Source organism: Monodon monoceros, unplaced genomic scaffold (genome assembly GCF_005190385.1).
Source record: "Monodon monoceros isolate NGI ecotype Baffin Bay Population unplaced genomic scaffold, NGI_Narwhal_1 Super_Scaffold_22, whole genome shotgun sequence".
NCBI classification, from domain to species: Eukaryota; Metazoa; Chordata; class Mammalia; order Artiodactyla; family Monodontidae; genus Monodon; species Monodon monoceros.
This window is the reverse complement of record NW_021703779.1, coordinates 36,859,499-36,875,483: the sequence shown is the minus strand read 5'-3', so window position 1 is coordinate 36,875,483 and position 15,985 is coordinate 36,859,499. Positions and strand designations below refer to the sequence as shown.

At 36.9% G+C, this 15,985-nt stretch overlaps 2 protein-coding genes across 9 annotated transcripts in view; one reads left to right on the top strand and one right to left on the bottom strand.

Moving 5' to 3' along the window:
- The window catches only part of CASK (calcium/calmodulin dependent serine protein kinase), a 386,526-nt gene that overhangs the window by 204,573 nt on the left and 165,968 nt on the right, over positions 1-15,985 (top strand). The window lies entirely within an intron of this gene.
- On the bottom strand, positions 8,990-15,249 carry GPR82 (G protein-coupled receptor 82). The gene is made up of 4 exons (XM_029240365.1): positions 15,117-15,249; positions 13,709-13,848; positions 10,333-10,397; positions 8,990-10,191 (listed from the first exon to the last, which is right to left on the bottom strand). Exon 4 carries the CDS (start codon positions 10,155-10,157, stop codon positions 9,147-9,149), a length of 1,011 nt encoding a protein of 336 aa, XP_029096198.1. The 5' UTR covers positions 10,158-10,191; positions 10,333-10,397; positions 13,709-13,848; positions 15,117-15,249; the 3' UTR covers positions 8,990-9,146.

Sequence of the window (15,985 nt, the reverse complement as noted above, 5' to 3'; positions counted from 1 at the left end):
CTCAACATTAACAGCCCAATGGATACATAGCACTTTTATAAGGAAATATTCTTCAGTTTTGCAAACAAAGAGAATAAGAAGTGTAGAAAGATAAAGGGGGGAGGGAATGGTCAATGATAGCAACGTGCTGTGTCATTCTTTTGCACTTAATTAATGTAAGAAAATGCATGTATACAGAGTGAAGTGTATCTCCTTATATATAATGACAAAAATGACAATTTGAGGGACTTCCCTCATGGTCCAGTGTTTGAGACTCCGTGCTTCCACTGCAGAGGGCGCGGGTTTGATCCCTGGTTGGGAAACTGGGATCCCACATGTCGTCTGGCATGGCCAAAAAGAAAAAAAAAGACAATTTGAAAACTTAAAATGTGTAAAACAGATTCTTAGTTCATAGAGTAGCACTGTGTTAAAAACACTTTTGCTCAAGAGGCAAATTTTTAAAATTGAGATATAATTAACGTTTAACATTATATTAGTTTCAGGTATACAGCATAATGACTTGATATATGTGTACACTGTGAAATGATCACCATAGTAAGTCTAGTTACTCTCTGTCACCATACAAAGTTACAAAATGTGCAATATAATATTGACTAGTCACCAGGCTGTACATTACATCCCCCTGACTTGTTTATTTTATGGCTGGAAGTTTGTACCTCTTACCTGCTTCACCCATTTTGTCCACCCAACCCCCTTCACCTCTGGCAACCACCATTCTGGTTTCTCTGTCTGTGAGTTTTGTTTTGTTTGTTCATTTGTTCTGATTTTTAGATTCAGCGTGTAAGTGAAATCATAGGGTATTTGTCTGTCTGTATCTGACTTATTCACTTAACATAATACCCTCGAGGTCCATCCACATTGTCATAAGGGCAAGAGTTTGTTCTTTTTTATGACTGAGTAGTATTCCACTGTGTATGTATGTGTATATTGTATGTGTGTGTGTGTGTGTGTGTGTGTACACACTACATCTTCTTTGTTCATTCATCCATCAGTGGACACTTGGGTTGTTTCCATATCTTGGCTATTGTAAATAATGCAGTGATGTGGGAGGTACACATAGTGTTTTTTCTTTTAGCGTTTTCAAATTAGTGTTTTTGTTTTCTTCAGATAAATACTCAGAAGTAGAACTGCTCGATCATATGGTAGTTCTGTTTTTAGTTTTTTTGAGGAACCTCCATACTGTTTTCCAGAGTGGCCACACCAATTTACATTTCCACCAATGGTATATGAGGGTTCCCTTTTTTCCTACGTCCTCACCAACACTTATTATTTCTTATCTTTTTGATGATAGCCATTCTAACAGGTACGAGGTGACATCTCATTGTGGTTTTGATTTGAATTTCCCTGATGATTAGTGATGTTGAACATCTTTTCATGTACATGTACCATCTGTCTGTCTTTGGAAAAATGTCTGTTCAGATCCTCTGCCCATTTTTTAATCAGATTGGGTTTTTGTTATTAAGTTGTAAGAAGCAATTTTATTTTGAATTCTGTTCTTGAAAGGTAATTATATCAATATCATATGATAAATGATTGACAACGTACTCTACTGTAATACTTTCAATGATATAGTCAGCTTTTTGATTAGCCATGGTATTTGATATAATGACAATCCAAAACCAAATAAAATCCCACAGTAGTTATGTTTGAATGCTGTGCTTCACCTTCTAACTTACATTCGATTGATTTATTCAACAAATATCCGAGTGCCTACTTCATGCAGTATACTGTGCTTGGAGCCCTAAAGGCATTATTATGGTCTCAGTAGAGAGATGAGATAGTGTATCTGTTACCAGCTACTACGGAATAACACACAGTGACTTGCAACAACAAGCGCCATTTATTTGCTCTCAGTTCTGCAGTTGAGCAGAGCTTGATGGGGACTGCCTGATTCTGTTTCACAGGCTGTTGGCTAAGGCGGCATGGTTAGTATCCACAAAGGCTTCACTCACTTTTCTGGCATCTCAGCAGAAGTGAATAGAACAGCTGGAAGCTGGCTAGGCCTTCTTCATAGTCTCTCATTCAGAACATTTCTCTCTTTGTCTTTCTCCCCCCTTCATGGCCCATTTTTCTAGCAGGACAGTGTCTCATGGCACCAAAGGAGCAAAAAAGGAAGTTACCAGGCCTCTTGAAGCCTCGACCTGGAATTGGCACTGTGTCCTGTCCTCTGCGTTCTGTTAGTCAAAATGTCACAAGAGTAGCCTGGATTCAAGAGGAGGAAAAATAAGTTGCACCTTTTAGTTGGAGGAGCAACCTATGTGCACAAGAATAGGAGAACTTGTTTGTGGCCATCTTCACAGATAGACAAAACAAATAATTATCGTCCAAGGTACGGGATGGTAAATATAATTAAAAGACAGTCAGAGAAACGTCATGGAGGAAGTTACATTTGAGCCTAGTCTTGAGTCATGGGGGAGTTACACAGGGATGAGAGGATGTTTCAAGCAACAGGATAGTGTGTGCAAAGGCTCAAAGTTAGTTTTGTATTGGATTTTAATAAATTTGTTTATTGTGTCTAAGGCACATGCCAAATAATTTTGAGGAAGCATCCAGAAACATTCTAAGGAAGGGGAGAGAGAAGTGATTCTGAAACTGCAAGTTAGTAAGAAGAAACCACCAGAAAAGGCACCATTGTTGAGTTGGGAAGCAGACTTTCAACACAGAGCACACATTATTGTTGATATTCTTTATATTTCAGTACCTGAAATCTATACATTTCGCATGGGTAAATGTAATACTCACATTTAGCTAATTGGTAAATTTGAACTCGGGTGTATTTTTCTTAAGACGTGCATCCAAAAATATGTATCGAGTGCCTACTATGTGTCAGGCACTATTCTAGGAACCGGAGCTACATCAATGAACAAAACAGACAAAATCACTGCCCCAGTGGAGCTGACTTTCTAGTTCAGGGAGACAGACACTGATCACTGAGCATAAGGAAGTCAACTGTGTAGTAGGTTAGAAGGTGAAAAGAACTACAGAAAAAAAGAGAGCAGCCAAAGGGGTAGGTAGGGACTGCTGGAGAAGGGGTTGCAATTCTAAATAGGGTGATCAAGCAGACCACGTTGAGAACCTGACCTCTGGCAAGGACTCGAAGGAGAGAGAGAGAGTGCACTAACTGACATCGAAGGAGGAGGGTTCTGGGTAAAAGAACAGCCAGTGTAAAGGCACTAAGGCAGGAGCATAAGTGCCCTTTTGAGCAAGAGCAAGGAGGCCAGTATGGCTGAGGCGCAGTGAGCAAAGGGGAGAGTGGATAGTAGATAAGGTTAGAGAGGAAAGGAGGGGAGGGACTTTGACTTTTACTCTGACAGAAATGAGGATTCACCAGAGAGTTCTGAACAAAGATGGACTATGATCTGACTTTCCACGGTAACAGGACTACGTTGCTTTGTTGGTAATACATTGAATAGGGGCTCAAGGGTGGAACTTGGGAAACAGGAGATGCTCCTGCCTGGCAGGGCCAGAGTGGTAGCAAGGAGGTGGTAAAAAAAGTAGATTTCCAGATGTATTTGAAGGTTGTGTCAACAGGATTTACTATTATAATTTCAGTAATTTAGGTAACCCAAAGTAGTTTCATTCAGGACCTTATTATAGGGGTTTTCCATTGTAGTGATCTTTAATAACAATACATTTCACATGGCTAATAATTTAAAATTTCACTTGATGTGTTGTTACTGTTTTTGCTAAAACAACTAATTTTGCAGCCTAGTAGCTTTTCTTCACATTCAGATATTGTATATTCAGTGACTTGTCTGAATAGATTTCTTCTGTATGTAGATTTTGGTTTCTGTAGTTTTTGTCAAAATTTTCTTCCCTTATACTTAGTAAAGAAAATAGAAGACCATTGGAGCGTTCCATTCCTTTGAGAAATATTTAGATTATTTAATCAACTGTTTCAGCTAGCCAAGAATATTCTCATTTTCTCCCTGGTTCTGGTTCTCTCTCTCTCTCCTTCCCTCCCTCCTTCACCTCCCCCCACCCCAAGTTCTTGATATTGATCCAAAAGCATTGGGTTTCCCAAAGGTCCTAACATTATATTAATAATACTTTTTTCTTTACTTGGTATGCATTTCTTTTTGAAATCATAATACCTGAGTCTAAAAATGTTTGGTTATATCAGGTTAGATTTGAGTATATGGTGCCATGTGACCTGTAGTGGAAACTGCTCGCTTTCGAGAAGCAGTTTCACATGAAATTGTGTAAAAAATAACTATATAATCCTTTGAAATTTGAGAAGGTGTGTCATCATAGTACAGCATCTCCCAACAACCATGCACATTTGGGGCCAGGCACTTTGTTGTGGGAGGCTGTCCTGTGTTGTTGTTGCCTCTACCCAGCCTCTACCCACTACACGCCAGTAGCATTTCCCCCCAATTGTGACACTCAAAAATGTCTCCAGACATTGTCAAATGTCCCCTGGGGCACAAAAATCACCGCCAGTTGAGACCCACTGTCATAATGGCATATTTCTCATGTTTTGACTCCCTACAGGCATTAATTAAGGCATGTATTTTATTCCTTTTTTTCTTATGAAAGGATGTGGTAACTTTCATTATGTTTCAGTGTTTTCTTCCTCTCACCCCTAAATTAAAAGTACTTTAGAAAGAAATAGAACAGTTTTCAAGGTAAATGCAACTCCTGGCTCCTTGCCTGCCTTCACTTGCTCTGTTAAGCAGTGAAAGTTGAAATTTTCTTGTCTCTCCTGACTCCCAGAGACAGCCTCACAAAGCATCACCTGGGCGTGGAGAGACAAGCAAGCCGTAGACCTTTCTGTGGCTCTGACCTACTGATGTACTGTTTTAATAAACGAAGTTGAAGTTAAGCAGCTTCTTTGAGAGCAAACTGCTGTACACACAGTCACTTTCTATTCTGAATAGGGCCTGTGCCCAGGAGGCTTGGGGGCTCCGTTTTTAGTTCTCAGAACTGCAAAACCCCAGTCTCACAGCCGCTCAGCCAGGAGCCTCCGCCCAAGCATTTCTGTGTGTGCTTCCTTTAAATGGTTTTCCTTGCTAACCCGTGAACACGCCTGGCTGCTCTCTGGTCCCCTTATGGTATCAGTTCTCCTTTCACCAGCTTAGGGCCAGACTTCATTATAAATGGGTGTTCATCAGATCACGCTAGTTGCCATAGCATTGTGGATTTCTTACGGTATTTCTTCCTCTATTGCTCTTGACATTTCTTTTACATCTCTTACCACAACTCCCAAAAGTCCCTCATGTTTATATAAAATATTGAAATTCTCCTTAAAATGAAAACTTACTTATTCTATTCTTTATTATAATAAGCACACAGGCTTACCTTCTGCGTTACTTTCGTAAGGTTGTTGAGAGCATAATGTACATGTTCAGCTTGAAAGTGGGGTTTTAATACTTAGAAATACGAGATAAATTTAAGATGATTTTGCTTCTCTTTTTCCACCCACCCCCCTTCAAAAAAAATCAACTCCTTGATTTGAAAAGAAAAGAATGACTGTTTCTTTTGCTTAACAGATGTGAATCCTTTCACTGCTCCTTTCCTTTTTAGCCAACGGTAGCAAGCATGTATGATACAGCCAGAGCATTTGTGCTGTCAGGTATAAAACCTTTCTAGCTGTAGTAACTCTTGCCACTGATATCAACTCACTTTGAATTCGGGGGCAGTCAGAGAAGGTTCATGGCATTGGGCTGCAGGATTGAAATGCTTAGCAAATTACCAGTGTCCCTCTGTGCTCCCTTTGTGGTTTGCCAAGCAAGATTTCCTTTCAACCTGTCTTCACACGTTTGTTCATAACAACTTCCACCCTGCAGACTGCAAAGCCAGGGGTGGGCTGCAGTCGTCCTTACCAAATCAGAACAGGGTTGACATTGTAGGGGAACAAAACTTGCCACCCCCAAAATGTATCTCTTTGGCTTGAAGACTATTTGGCGCTGGTTGTTTTTAAGAAACAAAAGATTCAGGAAAGTTTTCTTTTTACCTCCTCCTTAAGCACCTGAAAGAATTTAAAGGGCCTGGTCTAGGAAGAGTACTATCACCAGAGATGTCTGCAAAGAATATGAGCTGGTATGGTGGGGGAGCTGAGCAGGCTGGGGACACCAAAGTCCTCTCTGTGTTCCATTGTCTTTGCATGGAGTAGCAAGCACTTGTTTACCAAACATTTGTTTTTCTATCTCCATGTGAGTTGCCTTCCTCCCCTTTGAAGTCCCAAACCCCTACCTCCTTCTCCTCTCTCAGATGGCATATAAGTTCCAATTGCCCAGATTGTCCTTGGGCCTCATATTCCTATGGAACCCCCACAGGTACATAATTTAATTTGTTTTTTCTCCTGTTAATCTGTCTCATGTCAATTTAACTCTTAGACCAGCCAGGAGAACCTACAGGGGTAGAGGAAAATTTTTTCCTTCTTCAACACCTTCCTCTTCTACTCACAGAATAGAAACTCACTTTCAGGTTGAGTAGTACATCCTTAATTTTGCTGGTCTAGTCTTAATGGTACATATTCCTGATTAATAGTTTGCAAGTTGCCTTGATGGGAGTGTATATATGAAAGGATAAAGGGGGAAATAAACATTTATCATGCCTGTTAAGATATAATCTTGTTGATCTTTAAGTCAAAATTTGAGGTTTCTGAAATTGTGTTTGACTATAACTCACGGACACATTAAAAACATTGTTTTTCTGAAATTCACACTTTAAAGTTAGGGTAAATTTAGAAAGGGATACCTTATATAAAGTATTTGCCATGACATTAAATAGGCAGTACTTCAATTACACAAAAAATTCAACATAATTTACAGTCACCTATTCACGAAAGCATCTATGGTATAAAGATAAACATGGTGATTAATACGCTCAGTACAGAGAATTAAAACAGAAGTTGTCTATCAGAATGAGTAACTTGAGAAATTGCATATCTTTTTTCCTGCCTTTTTTAAATGTAGGAAGCTCTACTTTGGTGTAATATCTTTTATCTTTTATTTAAATAGTGGTGATATAAAGTGATTTTTTTAATAATGCTTTTTACAAGTTACATATATCTTTAGAACTCCTAAGTGCAGTGAGATTTAATACAGTACTGCTTATGTTAAATGAAAACTATTGATCATCTTCTCAATTCCTCTTAGTCTAATGAGTTCTGGTTTTAAAATTTATGTAAGAATAAAAGTATTGCTCTAACTGGAGAAAGCTGGATGTCTTGGGAAGTCTCCTGGTCGACGTTGAGTTATTATGTGATTCTCATGTCTATGAAATTACTAGATTGGACACCCCTGTATACAGCCAGCACTTAGGGAGTCACCTGGAGTTCCCAGGTCTTTGTTCATCTCTGCAAATTAAAAATAATAAGACAGAAATAAGGTTGCTACTATAAAAGAATAGTTGTATACTGTAAATATTTGAAGCCAGCGTGTGTTTTTTCTGATGTTTCTCTGAACATTTTCTTCTCTCAGTTAAACATTGAAGTAAAAAAGGAGAAAAAATATTTACTGTTTTCTATTCTTTTTTAATGAAAATTGCACAGATGTGTTGGGAAAACCTCTAGTGATTTTGAACACATGGCTCTTGGGGAATCTGTATAGTGAATTGTTTCTATATTTTAAATTCTAGAACGAAACATGCTATGAGGTTAAAGGCTTAGAAGTGCCATGTGAACTTTAAACTTTTTGAGCACTGAAGAAATTACCATGTAGAGAATAAATGAGTCTTTAAGCAGTCTCTAACGAAGTAGCAGGTTACAGTTAAGGTTTATTCAACTTCAGTTTTATTCAGCTGTTTATGTTTGGTTCTTATCTGAGCAGAGAGAATGCAAGTACCATAGGAGTAGAAATAGAAAAGAGACTAAAGCTCCAAAGGTGCTTATGATCTCTTTAGGAAGATAAAGCACACATTCTTTTTTATTTTAAATTATAATATATATAATACAGAATATAGCCATCATCATTTGTCTTACTGTGACAAGATTGCATGGAAGAAAGAAATGACCATTCAGAAAGGCTTACCCTTTAAATATTTACTTAGATATTGGAGAAAATTTGGGTGACTTATTTAACTATGCACTTCAGTGTTTTCATCAGTAAATTGGCATACATTAGGGTTGTGATGATTCAAATAATACATGTGAAGCATGTGAGCAGAGTGCCTGGCACAACAGCAAGTACTTAGTAAAGGATAGCTACTCATAATAGTAACATCATCTGGTTTAATCATAGTACTTATGAATTACATAGTATTTTTTCACTCTACAAATGAAGAACTTAACACTTAAAGTGGGTGATTTGCCTAAGATTGTCCAGCTAAATAAGAGGTGGAACTAGTATTGAATCTAGGGACTCTAACTCCAGAGACCAGTCTTGCAACGACGATACTATTATACTGCCTATCATTCATTCATTTATTTCACAGAAATTAATTAAACATATTTACATGCTAGGTACTGTTTGTCATTAATAACATTATTTATATTGGATACAGAGGAAAATATATAAAACGTGATGAAGATCAGCATGTAATGACATTATATTCATTTTTATTTTGACAAAGCCTAATCCAAATATTTAAGCATATTTATAAATAACATCTACTTAATAAATACTGGAATCAATGAATGTTGCTTCTCCCAGGATCATGAACCAGATAACACCAAATAAATAATGTGTTTATGAAATAAAACCTTGGATTTTTGTAGTACATTATTCATACATTTAGATAGGACTTAAATGAGGAAACTTCTTACTCACTTTTTTCTTTTACTCATTTTTAAAGCTACCAACAAGACATTACCCACAGATGGACCCTTGTATTCTAACTCCCAAAAAGTAGAAAAGTCATAAACCATTTGCTTCTTTATCCTATAGTCGTGACGTATTGTGTTTTGAATAGAAGCATCCATGGTTGAGTTTCAACAGAAAATGGTCTGTTGGTTTTATATGCAGTGGGATCCTTTCAGTATGCTTGACTTTTGCCTCTTAACTCTCTGCCATCTCAACTTTCACTATAAGTAGAACCGTAAAGTGAGTTTTATATTTGCTTGTTTGTTTATTTTTAAAAACCAAAGAGATTTTCTTGGTGCCTATTATCAACCAAGCTATGACCTGTTAATCATGTAATTTAGGGTCCCTAATAGACTCATATGAACACTTTTCTGTTTGGTGGTGTTTTCCATTCAGAAATCAACCAGAGGGTTGTATATGTGGTGACTCAGATTTTGTAAAGAGATCATATAGTGTCTTCTTGAATGTTTTATCTAAAAAAAGAAATATAATGGGGTCTGTGCTACTTCTGGCTGATGCAAGACAGGTGAGGATGTTTTTTATCTCAATTAAATAATTCAATTGCTGACAGTCCGCTCCTTGGTGTAGAACAAAAAAAATGGGTTTAAAAATGCTATATGGAAGGAAGCAAACTATTAGTAGAATCTGGATGACCAAAAGGTGCCTTTTCACCGAGCTATAAGTCAAATCTTTCTCTGTAATGGATGTGCAGGTCCTTATTTTTCTCAGATGGTTGACAAAAGAGTAATATGATGTTAGTACGACTAAAAATGAAAATCCAATAAATGTGGTTCCAATGAGGCCTGCAGTCTGAGAGATCATGGCTCCTAGTTCCATCTGCGGATTGTAGCACAGGATCTCTTCTCCTTCTGTGGCCTCCACAACTGAGTAGTATATGATAATTGGAATAATTATGCCTAGAGCAACTACCCATATGTAAGCACATAGTTTTCTAGCAAAGTTGGGCTGGCGAAATTTTTTCAGTAACTGGCCATAAAATATTTTCTCGTAGCACGAAGTGGTCTCTTGTGTGGAATCCTTTTTCATTAAGGTAGCATAGCGGCTTATGGCAATCCAACTTAAAATTAAGAGGCTGACAAACATACTTACATGCATGGATAGAGTTCCCAAAAAATTGACCACCCTGCATTGCACAGATTGATATTCCCATTGAAAACCTTTCAGGAAATAGATACCCATGAAAGGCATGGCACTGCACACAAGCAAGTTTGCAGTCACAAGATGTACTAGGTAGATGTGCGTTGGTGTTTTCTTAGCTATTTTTGTTAAAAATACCCACTGAGAGAGAGAATTTCCAAAGAGACCAGTGATACAAAGGAAGGTATAAATGATCGGTAAAGCCATGGAAGAGATCATGGATGGTTGAATACATGTTGAGTTGTTACTCATTTATATCAGATTTCCTTGAATTTTGCCACAGGAACTAGAACAGAATTGCAGACATTTAGTATTAAAATTATAGATGGTATTTCAGCTGAATAGTTTTTTTTATAAAGCATTGGATAAAATAAAATAGTAACATAAATATATTGGATGAAAAGGGAAAGTATAGATGCCGTCTCACCTTTTCTAATCACGATTGTCCAATTGAGATAAAAGAAAGTTGATTATTGTGGATGGTGCCTTTGTCTAAAAAACAAAATTTGATAGAAATAGTTAAATGCCTGAGATTTATTATTTTATACTAGAGAAATTTATAATTCTTATATTAGATTTTAAGGCAGTTTGTAAATGACAACTGATTTTTAGCCTAGAAAGATAATTTAAACAATTTTAAGGCACATACTAGCCAAAGGAAAGTGTTGCAAAAGTATTTTGTGGCCATGTTAATAGAAGACCGATTTTTAATTACCACGTTAATTGTACATAAATACTTTTCAAAATGGTGTCTTTTCATGGCTAAAGAACTTCTCTATAATCTAATACTATTAGAAAAGTCACTTTTCATATTTCAGAAGTAAACTTAATTCTACATAAACACTCAGGCAAGATCCTGAATTGAACAGAAGGAAAGTGTAGTGACCAAGGATGGACACCAGAATCCCAGGGTCTTTACCAAATGGCATCAGTAATTTCTTGTTTCAAATATTTAATGATAATCTATCATACTTCAATAAAAATCTAGTTTAAGATTCTGTGTCAAAACTGTAGTTGCTACTGCTTGTTGGTTAGAGCACCCTCATGTGTCTTTGTGTGTAATTTAGTATCTTGGTTTTTCAGAGAAGTTTTTTTTTAGAAGATGTTTTAATCACAGTATAAATGCAGGTGTGATTTTGCTTTTTTAATGTCTTATTTTTAAATATTTCTTGCTTCAAAAGGTACAAATACAAACTCCTTTTCATTCTTATTTTTCTCATGCCTTTACTTCTTTCAGGTGGAAGTAAGAAAACTTTTTGGATTCTGGTCAAATAAAAATCATGAGCTCTATTCAGAATGTGCTTCATTTCTCTGTATTTTTCACCATACCTTTCTAAGTACCACATTCTCCACTCTTTTATAATCTAGAATAGGGATTCTCAATCTTTTTCTTCTCATTCTCTCTTTTGATAAACACAAAACTTTTTACTACCCACCGCCTTCTGAGATTCTTATATGCCCCCAGCCCCTCAGGAATATTTTACTCTCCACCCCTCTTCAGAATCATGATTATATTTTCTGCATCTTAGATTATAGAAATAGGGATTTTTCCCAAAATATACCATTATAATTTTGAAATAACTTTTTAAACCAGTCTTCACCCAAAGGCTTGAAAGCTTGAGTATCTCTAGGTTCAAGTACTAAGACCCTTAATGTCTACCAGTGTCTTTATCATTTTATTTTGTTGCTTTGCAATTTTTATTTAGAAAACGGTCCATATGCTTCAGAGTGAGTTTGTATCTGAATCCAGTACAGCCTGGCAAACTGGAATTGATTTAAAAATCAGTCAGATAAAAAAAATGGTTCTGAAGAACCTAGGGGCAGGACAGGAATAAAGACGCAGAGGTAGAGAATGGACTTGAGGACACGGGGAGGGGGAGGGTTAAGCTGGGACGAAGTGAGGGAGTAGCATTGACATATATACACTACCAAATGTAAAAATAGATAGCTAGTGGGAAGTAGCTGCATCGCATGGGGAGATCAGCTCTGTGCTTTGTGACCACCTAGAGGGGTGGGATAGGGAGGGTGGAAGGGAGACGCAAGAGGGAGGGGATATGGGGATATATGTATACATATAGCTGATCCATTTTGTTATACAGAAGAAACTAACACAACATTATAAAGCAATTATACTCCAATAAAGATGTTAAAAAAAAAAGATTGAGGCTGAAATGAAATATTTACAGATAAACACCACCTGAGGGAGCTTATCAACAAGAGACTATCACTAAAGGAACTTTAAAGGATGTAGTTTAGGAAGAAAGAAAAATGCTCCCCAAAGGATGGTCTGCAATGCAAAAAGGAATGATGAGCAAATAAAATCGTAAACATTTATGTAAATCCAAACCAAAATAGTCATGTATTTTAAGAGTAATTTCAAATTTGTGGATTTAAAACAGGACAGAACGAAAGTGCTGGACAAGAATAATACGCAAGTCAAGACTGGGATCTAACTTGATGTTCCAGTGCCTTTGTATTCTTTGGCAGTGGGATTAACATACTGTTTCACTTTAGTATATGTCGGGTTAAATATGCATGACAAAATTTCAAGGTAACCACCTAAAAAATAGGAATAGAGTGCTGAAATTCTAATTTACTGGGGGGTGGGGGGATGGAACAAAAATGAAGAAAAAAATCAATTAAAATATGGAATAAATATTTTTCAAAAGCAAGATTATAGAAATCATCAAAATAAATATTAATGGACTAACGTTGCCCAGGAAAAGAGCAATCAGGGACGCAGTGAGAGAGTGGCATGGACATATATACACTACCAAATGTAAAATAGATAGCTAGTGGGAAGCAGCCGAATAGCACAGGGAGATCAGCTCGGTGCTTTGTGATCACCTGGAGGGGTGGGATAGGGAGGGTGGGAGGGAGATGCAAGAGGGAGGAGGTATGGGGATATATGTGTACATATAGCTGATTCACTTTGTTATACAGCAGAAACTAACACAGCAATGTAAAGCAATTATACTCCAATAAAGATGTTTAAAAAAAATCAGAGAGTGAAATTAGCCAGTTTATTTCTTAAGAAAAAATTATCTGATCAAAGTAAATTTTTATATTACATAAGGAATGGAGCTTCCTTTTATGATGATGTTAAAAACACTAGCCGCTGCCTTGTGTAGATAATGCATTATGTACTAAAATCTATAAAGGTGGTGCTTCCGTATTAATGGATAGTATTCCTTTTTTTTTTTTAAACTAGACCACCACATAGAGCATCTGTTATCTCATATTATTCATTACCATTGCCTTGCTTTTCTACTAGCAAATGCTTCAGAACAGAAGAGGGGTAAAAAGACTTTCACGGAGGCTAGCTTTATCAGACAGATGACATCGAAACTCTATAGGAACCTTCACTATAACAAATGACAACTAGTTGACCATCTTTAGCTTCCCAAACATCAAATTTGTATCTACTGTGTACCTCTCCTTTAAAGGTAAAGTTTGATTATAAAACTGCTAGATAATTATTTTCTAAAATTTAGAAAATACTCTAAAGCTTAAAAAATCAAATAACAATCACATTATATATACAAGATTGCTCTCCAGAGAATGTGTACAAGACTGCATTCCTCTCAGCAGATTGTCTTATCTTGAATCACTCCTGTAACACATTGTGCCTCTGCTAATTTGACAAATGAAAGAAGTCTACAATTCTAACTTCAGTTACTAACGATTATCTACATAATTAATATGCTGACCTTTCTTAATGATCAGCTTTCAAAACTTAAAAAGTTTAGTCCTGTTAGAGTTTTTATAGAGTTAACTTTTAAGTTAAAAGTGATCAGTCTTACCTGTATGAGTAGTTTATGCCAACCAAGGCTCTGTTGTTCAGGGTGGTGATGCTAAATTTCAGATTTTAAATTCTCTGATCATCACTCTTCCATTATCTTTCAGTTTTAGTCAGCGTGAATAGATTCTTGCATGACACGAGCTGCAGTGGGAAGAAAAGGAAATTAAACAGTATTGAAGAAATTCAGTAGTTAACGGTAAATGTAGCAACTACCTTCTCAAAAAAAAAACCAAACTCATTTCTCTATTTCTATAGTGGGAGGAAATTAGTGGACAGTATATATACTGTGCTTCCTTTTGATTATTTCATGAACCGGTACACCTCATTTAACTTCATTAGCATGCTTAGCAGAAGTTAAGTTCAAAGGTTTAATCCCCACGACTAGTTAGTTTTGTACAATACAGTGGTAGAGGGAACCACTCCATAGTAACCCAATAAAATATTGGTACAAACCTGTCTGTAAAATCGTTGTGGATGGCTTATTTGCAATTCAGCTTTATCACAAATAAAGAGAAACTAAATGCAAAGTTTTCTTACTTCAGCAGGTTACTGGAATCAAATATCATAGAGCTGGGGGATAAAGAAGTGAGGCCCAGAGCAGTGCATTCAGGGGTTTGGGTCTCATCTTGGTTAACTAATGAACTAACTTATTCTACTTCAAATTGTCCTGTGCTGCCTCCATTCAGATTCAAAGTAGTACATTGTTTGGAGTATTTCATAATGACTTTGGGGAATCCTGGAAAGCGCCAGAATCCGAAGACCAAATATGCCTCAAATAAAATCAATAGTTATATTACAATATAAAGAATTGTGAAACCAATTTTATGTATAGTATTGTTTAATCAGTCTATGAACTATTAACTAAATGAAAGCTAAGTGTGTACAGCTGAGGAGCCAGGCCTGCATCACACATTACCCTTCCTTGGGTAGTTAAACCAGTGGGAGTCTGAGAATGGGAACAGAAATCTAATTTCATCAAGCTCGAGCACTTTAGTTATCAGTAAATCTTCATTTAAAATTAAAAAACGTACTTTGCCAATTCTCATAACCCCTGATGCTTATCTTATTTCTTGTTGATTGCATATATCCTTCCTAATGTTTGCTAATACTTCTCTGTAAAACAAAAGTGAGGACTACCTGAGTGTCTGGATTTTGTTCTGCTGTTATTCATCTTTGCATTTGCAGTGCTTGCCATCATTTAATTAAGAACAGTGGTTCATCCAGGGGTACATGGCCATTGACTGCAGAGTAATTTGACCTCTGGAATTCCTATCATTTTTACTTCAACAATTTTTCATGTTCCAGGAAGGAATTATTTAGAACAAAAAAATACTTCAAAATAATTTAGAGAAGAAAGAATGGAAAAGGAATCCTGTTTATAAGTGATTGAAAGATAATTTTAGTATTACCTGTTTGAGGCTTAATAAGTACCTTCGGTCCAAGAAAAAAGAATGTCCTTACTCTCCACAACTTATCTTCTATTGTCCCCGAAGTCAGTAGATGACACCATCACTTCTTCAGTTATTCAAGCCAAAAACCTAGGAATCATCCTTGATTCCTCTCTTTCCTTCACATCTCACAGCCAGTCAGTTGCTGCTACTGCAGCTTCTACCACCACCACTACCACCACCACACCAGTATTAGCCACATTTAATGAAAGCCTATTACGTGCCAGGCATCCTGTTACGTGCTTTATATGCACGTCTTATTCAGTCTTCACAATACCCTGTTAAATACTATGAAATAAATATCTTCATTTTCAAGGTGAGGAAAAGTGAACCTCAGAAAAGTTGCATAAGTTGCCCAAGGTCATGGGCAACTGTCCTCACAGAGCAAGTAGTTAAAGAGAACAAGGCCATAGTTGCAATGCCTGTTTTTGATCTAGCCTCTAAAGTCAACACTGTCACTTCTGCAGTATTCTGTTGGTCGCCCAAAGCCATCAGTGATTCAGTGTGGGAGGGATAAATATCAGGAGGTGATGGTCTTTGGGAGCCATCTTGGAAGCTGGCTACCGCAGATGTCACTCAACCATTGAACCAAAGAAGAGTCAGAAGTACTGCTTAAAACGATGGTCAGATGACTGATAATTTATCGGGCAAGAATGCCTGGATAGGTGTAATGTTTGCCATTTCTTCCTCTATTTTGATTTTTTTTTAATGCTCTGTAGTTTTCTTTCCTTTTCTTTTCTTTTTTTTTCTTTTTTTTTTTTTTTTTTTTGTTGGTGGTACGCGGGCCTCTCACTGTTGTGGCCTCTCCCGTTGCGGAGCACAGGCTGTGT